This window comes from Poecilia reticulata, linkage group LG17 (assembly GCF_000633615.1).
Source record: "Poecilia reticulata strain Guanapo linkage group LG17, Guppy_female_1.0+MT, whole genome shotgun sequence".
Classification (NCBI taxonomy): Eukaryota; Metazoa; Chordata; class Actinopteri; order Cyprinodontiformes; family Poeciliidae; genus Poecilia; species Poecilia reticulata.
In genome coordinates, this window is record NC_024347.1 from 25,876,262 (window position 1) to 25,883,863 (window position 7,602).

General features: G+C 41.9%; 1 protein-coding gene across 1 annotated transcript in view; it reads right to left on the minus strand.

The window, feature by feature from the left end:
- Positions 1 to 7,489, minus strand: part of LOC103479895 (E3 ubiquitin/ISG15 ligase TRIM25-like) — a 13,186-nt gene extending 5,697 nt beyond the window's left edge. Inside the window, exons 1-9 of the mRNA XM_017309896.1 lie at positions 6,740 to 7,489; positions 4,927 to 5,022; positions 4,494 to 4,727; positions 4,252 to 4,411; positions 4,054 to 4,133; positions 3,849 to 4,008; positions 3,627 to 3,737; positions 2,157 to 2,238; positions 15 to 681 (exon numbers count right to left, since the gene is read on the minus strand). Coding sequence (XP_017165385.1) covers positions 15 to 681; positions 2,157 to 2,238; positions 3,627 to 3,737; positions 3,849 to 4,008; positions 4,054 to 4,133; positions 4,252 to 4,411; positions 4,494 to 4,727; positions 4,927 to 5,022; positions 6,740 to 7,339 — 2,190 coding nt within the window. The 5' untranslated portion in view covers positions 7,340 to 7,489. The remainder of the gene's footprint in view (positions 1 to 14; positions 682 to 2,156; positions 2,239 to 3,626; positions 3,738 to 3,848; positions 4,009 to 4,053; positions 4,134 to 4,251; positions 4,412 to 4,493; positions 4,728 to 4,926; positions 5,023 to 6,739) is intronic.
- Positions 7,490 to 7,602: the final 113 nt, after the last annotated feature.

Here is a 7,602-nt window from a genome sequence, read left to right on the forward strand (position 1 = left end):
CTGCTCTGACTCACCTGCTGATTGGCCCTCTCCTCCACCACCGGCACCGTGTTGTGGCCCTTGTGCCTGTCCTTGACGCACAGCGAGCACACGCACTGCTGGTCATTGAGGCAGTACAGGCGCAGCAGCTTTTCGTGCTGCTGGCACAGCTTCTCCTTCAGCCTATCTGTGGCTGGGATCAGCTTGTGGCCTTTTCTGTGAAAGCGCTCTTCGTGTCCTTTCAGGTGAGCCGGGCAGAAAGACTCCAGGCACTGGGGACAGGATTTCACGGCTCTGTTCTTCCTGCCCTTGCAGACGCTGCATTTCACCTCCTCGGGTTTCGCCAGGTGCTGAGCCGCAGGCTGGTCTTCACTTTTCAGAAACTTTTCCACCACTTCGGCCAGAACGGTGTTCCTGCTCAGCAGGGGTTTGGGATTGAACTCCTGCCTGCACTGGGGGCAGCTGTAATGGTCTTTCTGCTTCGCTGTGTTCCAGTAATCCTCAATGCAGTCCAGACAGTAGCTGTGTCCACACGGGATGGTCACGGGATCTCGCAGAACCTCTAGGCACACGGGACAGCAAAACTGGTCTTGTTCTACGGAGATAGTTGCGGCTGCCATTGCACTCTCACACACACAGCATTGAACTGAAAGAGGAAGGGACAGTGATGGGCGTAGCTCACAGGTGTGCAGATACCAGCATCTCAGGTTTCACCTGCTGCACCATGAAGCCTCCAATCACAGCCAGGCACACCTGGGAAAGGCCCTCCCAGGTAAAGAAAGCCGAGATCAGCCTCCTGTTGACCCACACCAGGCTGGGCCACAGTAGATGACCTTTAAAAGTAACATGAAGCTTGTTTTTTTTTTTTTTTTTCCCAGGGGAAAGCCCTGACTCATGTCTGTGTTTGATCAACAAAACGTGAACCAACCACCAGACAGTCTCTTCCAAACAGTCACAGGCCAGTTTCAAGATTTTAATGTTTCAGAAATGCCCTTCTTAAAATTTCTTGTGGTTTTTTTTGTCACACTAAAGTACAAAGACTCTTTATCTAACACTGGATAGAAATCGGTGGGTTTTTAACGTTCAGCTAAAGGCACCTTTTTCATAGACGCACCTTTACTTAAATGCACAACTTTAACATTCCCTGTATTACTTTGAATTTTAATCAGTTTGCTATTGTTTATACGTCTCTATAACTAATTTATTATTACTCTGTTCCCTCTGTCCATCCAGATTTAGGGAAGACAACCTTCTCTTACTCTGCACCATCAGCCTGGAATCATCTAAGACTTTATATACCTTTTGYAATTAGTTCTCATCTTACACATTTTTGAGTCTGTTCCTTAATATACACTTGCACTGTTGTTTTGTATGTAACTTTTATGGTTGTATATAATGCTGGTCTCTTTTGAAAACTAGGATTTATTTCCCTGTGAGATTTATCCCATATAAATAAAAGTAAAACAAAAACATTTGGGTTTTTTTYCCCTCTTTGCTTTTAAGTGAAACTGTTTATAAAATCYTTCAGTGAATAAATATTCTTTAGTCTCAAAATAAGCTGATGTTTTTTTAATGTGTCACAAATGAGTGTACAAAAGAAAATAACTGTTCACAAAGCACTGCTTAAAAAAATGCTTATAAAAGCATAAAACCACATCACTACACAGGGTGACCCTCTTAGAAACACTGAAATACTCTGAAGTAGGTCGCTCATGCTTTTAGCTGCTTCATACCAAGTTAAATGCATTGTCTGTAAATAAATACTGACRTATAACTGAYTAAAGTCAATAAACTAGTGACAGATAAAATATTCAAAAATGTTTCATTCTTGACTTTTATGAAACGATATTCAGGTTATCTGGGTGTGTGTACGACGTTCAGTCTGATATCCAGCAGGATTTATTTTCTTCTTGAGTGAGGCCGTCTCTGCAGGTGTCTTTGTCTGGATCCAGTCGTGAGTTTGGAACCTGGGCGAAAAGAAAACACAGCAAGAAATGGAACGCTGCACCAAGCCGAGCCAGCAGAAACAACAAAATCTGATCAGTTTACCTAACGGTTAAAGCATCTGAATGTTAGATTATTTTGTATCAATAACTTTTTCCGTATCTAYATTGCCACAACAAATTTCAGCGCATGTAATAAATGCTACATTAATGTGATGACTCTAGTTACCAAACGGTGAGAAGGCAAATGGTCCCGGGGTAAAAAACGGGTTCAGAGGACTGACAGCTGGTTGGTCCAGACCAGGAGGGGGCAGAACTGCGAGGACAGAGAAACATGGTTACCGTGGAGCCTCCCAAACTGAAACTGACAGAATCTCATGCAGATTCAGCAAACTGTGCGATAAACAAACTTGCTTAGAGAGAAGTTTCGGCTGAAAGGAAAATGTTAGGAGGGAAACGTCTTTTATTCAGCAGGACAACAAAAACACGTCAAATTACACAAACAGGTACATGGGTGTAACGTAACACACGCACACACAACTCGCTTTCATGTGTTCACACATCTCATCAGTGTGTCACTGAGTAAGTGGGACAGAGAAACCGCACTGCACATAAGAAAACCGCAACGAGAGAGAAGGCTTTGCATTATTTAGCAAGCATATAGATGAACTGATCYAAAATATCTTAGGTGTCTGTGGGAAAAAATATCAAAATGAAATCTGTGGTCAATTAAACCACTGAAATCATAAGACTTAACAGCAATTAGTCAGAGTTTGCTTTTTGCCTTTTAATAAACAAGGTAGATTTTTATCTACATAAACATATACAGGAAAAAAGATTAATTTTGAAAACAACAAAAAATTAATAAACAGCTAATATCAATGGTATAAAAATACACAACTTTTTCTATTGGGCTAGAATGAAAAATCTGCCCATTGTTACTTTTTAAGAAAAGTTTCTATAATAGGTTGTATGTTAATAATATTTATTAACATTAACTAAACCCATTGGCCTGAATGTACAAGCCAATTAATAAAGTTGAATATTATTGGAAAGTTAATTTATACAGTATGATTAACTTAATTCACTAAGTAAAACACACAGATTCATTACACTCAGGCTGATATTTTTAAGTTCTTACTTCTGTTATTTGCATTGATTTTCCACTTGCAGTTAATGAAAATATGACATATAAAGTTAGAGTATTACATCAGACAAATAAAAACATATTTTTAAAACAGAAATGTGGGCTTGAAGTCACGTATGTTTAACATTTGCTTATAGGTTGTCATTTTTAAAAGCTCTTTAATTTGGCAGATGATATTCTAATTTATTGGTTTTGCCTGCATTTATAAATTTATGAAAAGAAAAGGTGTTATTTTTGTCGAGCAGATGCTAAATTAAATAATTATCAYACTGTATGTAGCACTTGGTATTAGTTTTGCAGATCAGAAATATTTGATTAAAAAAATGAGAGATGAAAATGGCAGTCACGAAATTATCAAGTACAATATGAAATGCCGAAGGCCTATTGATGTTATAGAAATAGCACTTGTGATTAAAACAACTATTATCATGTGGGATTTTTCCCTAGTGACTTAAAATACATACCCACTTMAAATCTTTGTACATCTTTAATATAAACAATGCAGAAGGTAACATAGCCATGTCTAAATGGGTTAAATGACATCTTAACGAGCTCACTTATTGGTGACTCCATCTGTGCAGCTGCCCCAGCATCACCAGTGAGGGGAGAGTCACACCGAGACTCTGAGGACTCAGGATTCTGTGTCATCACGATTGTAACATCTTTCACTAAAAAAAAAAAAAAAAAAAAAAAAAAGGAAAGAGAAGAGAAGAGAAGCATTAGATCAGACAGTGGTTGGAACAAATGTCCCTTAAAAACCCCTCTTGAAGTGTGTCTACCTTTCTCATAGATGCTGACAAATCCTCCCTGGCACACTTCTTGTAGCAGTACCTTGAAGTCGGACACGGCTGTCATCACTGGGCTGAAGGAGAGGGCCGGGTTCGTGTTGAGCAAAGGAGAAGCTGACAGCGCAGGTGAGGCATGAACGGACTGACAACTCTGAGCACAGACACGGAGAGGAGACGGTGTTAGGCTAAGTGTTACCAAGTCACNAGTGAGGGGAGAGTCACACCGAGACTCTGAGGACTCAGGATTCTGTGTCATCACGATTGTAACATCTTTCACTAAAAAAAAAAAAAAAAAAAAAAAAAAAAAAAAAGGAAAGAGAAGAGAAGAGAAGCATTAGATCAGACAGTGGTTGGAACAAATGTCCCTTAAAAACCCCTCTTGAAGTGTGTCTACCTTTCTCATAGATGCTGACAAATCCTCCCTGGCACACTTCTTGTAGCAGTACCTTGAAGTCGGACACGGCTGTCATCACTGGGCTGAAGGAGAGGGCCGGGTTCGTGTTGAGCAAAGGAGAAGCTGACAGCGCAGGTGAGGCATGAACGGACTGACAACTCTGAGCACAGACACGGAGAGGAGACGGTGTTAGGCTAAGTGTTACCAAGTCACYGCCCGCAGAACAAGTCTGAAGGAGTCACCTGCAGGAACTGGACGGGGTCGTCAGTGTGGGACAGGAGGTCAAGTTCGGCCTCGTTCTTCTTCAGCTCGGAGATTTCCTTCTGGATCTGGTCCAGCAGCTGCTCGGCTTCACTGTTGGCCGTCTTTTCCTGTTCTTTGATGAGCTCTCTCACTTCAAAGCGCTTCAGCTCTATCTGGCGAATGAGCTCCGTGAAGATGGCGTCGCTCTCTTCGGCAGCGGCCCGTGCCGAACGCTAGAGGGAGACGCAGACCAACGCACAGCACAGTGAAGTCAGCGAGAGAARRMMARAWWAMAAAAAAACATCTGCTCTATGAGAATATGTAGCTGCAGCAGCTGTTATGTAAATAAAGAGCAAGYTAMGTATTGTACTGAGTAATRGGATGTTTTCTCGTTAATCATTAAACAGGAAGAATCTGTGTGTCAGCACGTACAGAGAGAGAAAAAACAGCTTGTCTMAGATCTTGTGCCTCTTTCTCTCTTTGCTGAATCTGGAGCTGCGAGCTCTGCCTCATGTCACCGAGCTGCACCTGAAAGAAAGAGGAYGTTTCAAAATGATGAGTCATGTTTACAAAATAGGGAAAAAAAATYACCMGTTTGCCTTTCTAAAGATCCACAGAATATCTGATGACCATCTAATGTAAAACCGATAAAAGAAAAATAARTAATACTATATTTGAATGCAATGTTTTGCCAGAAATCAACTGGACTGCGTCAGAAACATGACAACAAAACCACAAGAGCTAAATCTGTGTCACCATCTTCATATCAAACCTTAAATAACAGTAAAAAAAAAARRGAAAAAAAAAGAGAAAAGATATTTATAATAAGCAGAGTAATTTATTTTGCTTATCAGTTGAGATAACTCACAGTCATTTTGGATTYGTTTGTGTGCAGCGTCTGGTGAAATTATTATTAAATKTGTTCAAGGTAACAAAAGAGCAACAGGGGTTACATGTACATTTACTAATYMTAATTTACTAATTTACTAACCCTAACCCTACTCTGGTGKGTGTTTATAAACAATAGGCTGWTAAAAGTTAGTCCGATTTGATTGTAAATCCACCCAAAGACCAGACTGGGCAAATCTTCCCTCCCAACTATTCTCTGAATCTCTCAGACTATGAGGATGTCTCCTCACAGCCATCGTTTGATCATTGAAATTCACATTTCAGTCTGAATTAGGGTCCAGACCCTTCTGACCCTTCTTGAACTCCCTGAGGAGTTCAAGTCAAAAACAACTGGTATTTTCTAAATGCCATCAATCTTATCTCAGTTCCATCTTTAGACAATTRACTCCAGCGCATCACACTGCCACAACCGGTTTGAGTTGATCCTATCATGATGTTTACTACTGTACAGTAAACAGTTCTGGTGAGGAGGTACCGTTTCCTGCTATATCAATGCTTGGTGACCGCTCTGCAAGTTACGGCTTTAAAAATGTGCAAATGTCTAGAAAATTCCAGTTATGTAGGCAAGGTCACAGAGGGGATGGTGCCTATCNTGACCCTTCTTGAACTCCCTGAGGAGTTCAAGTCAAAAACAACTGGTATTTTCTAAATGCCATCAATCTTATCTCAGTTCCATCTTTAGACAATTGACTCCAGCGCATCACACTGCCACAACCGGTTTGAGTTGATCCTATCATGATGTTTACTACTGTACAGTAAACAGTTCTGGTGAGGAGGTACCGTTTCCTGCTATATCAATGCTTGGTGACCGCTCTGCAAGTTACGGCTTTAAAAATGTGCAAATGTCTAGAAAATTCCAGTTATGTAGGCAAGGTCACAGAGGGGATGGTGCCTATCAAGCCATTTTTGGGTAAGAGGGTTAACCTAACCCTGACCTATAATTCATAAAAAGCACGTATTCAGAGCCTCTAGCTGATTTCATTAAAGTTAAAAACAATGTGTATTAAAGAACAGGCTACTGGATGCAAAACGAAAATAGTATTCGTTATAATGCAGCATTTTGGGGGAGGGGGGGCGGAGGGGTGAAATGGCTTTTTACCTCCTTATCACTAATCAGAGCCAGTCGACAATAGAAAGTGTCTGAATCCAGTCTCTGACCGAACGCGTCTCTACACAGAAATGATCAGGACTGAAAAATAAAACCAGGGCTCTTACAAAAAATAAAAACGGATCCACAAGTCGCCATAATCAAGGTGACTTGTGAGTCTAAGTATTTTCAGAACAAATACTTCAGACTCACAGACGATCATTCCAGACAGAGGAAATGTGTTGCTACCTTTATGTGTTGTGTTTCTGCCTCGGCCAGCACCGTGTCGTGTCCTTTGTGCTCGTCTGTCAGACACAGGTAGCAAATGCAGCGCCTGTCGGTGCGACAGTACACTTCCAGCAGCTTGTCATGCTGGGGACAGATCGTCTCCTGGAGCCGCTTGGAGGCCGAAACCAGCTTGTGTTTCTTGAAGGCAGCGGACTCGTAGTGAGGCTGGAGGTGGACATCGCAGTAAGAGGCCAGGCACACCAGGCAGGACTTGACAGCCTTGCTTTTCCTCCCGGTGCAGACGTCACATTCCACGTCGTCAGCTTTGGCCAGACATCGGTTATCCCTCGGTACCGAGGCAGCCTGGAGCGTAGTTGTCTTGAATTTCTCCACCACATCGGTGAGCATGGTGTTCCTGGCAAGCACCGGCCTCGGGCTAAAGCTCTGTCGGCACTGCGGGCAGACGAAGACCCCGAGAAAGTCGTCTTGGTCCCAGTAGTTCTGGATGCAGTCCGAGCAGTAGCTGTGTCCGCAGGGGATGGTCACTGGGTTTTTCATCACGTCCAGGCATATGGAACAGTTAAACTGGTCCTTGTCCAGAACCACTCCACCCTGAGCCATCTTTAAAAACRCAACAAAGAAGCCRGAAAACAACGGAAAACACARGAACACACTGGTTCGGGGCTGCTACCGCTGCTTTGTTTACAGGAAGTGAAGGGAATGGAGGCGTGGCCTAGCAACGACACCGGATACTGGAGGACATTTAATTTAAAGAGACAAATACAGATTCTTCAAACTAAGAGCTGCCTTTGCTTCACACACAGACCAACAATAAATGCAAAAACACAAACTCTTTTTAAAAACCTAATTATTATAAGTATTAT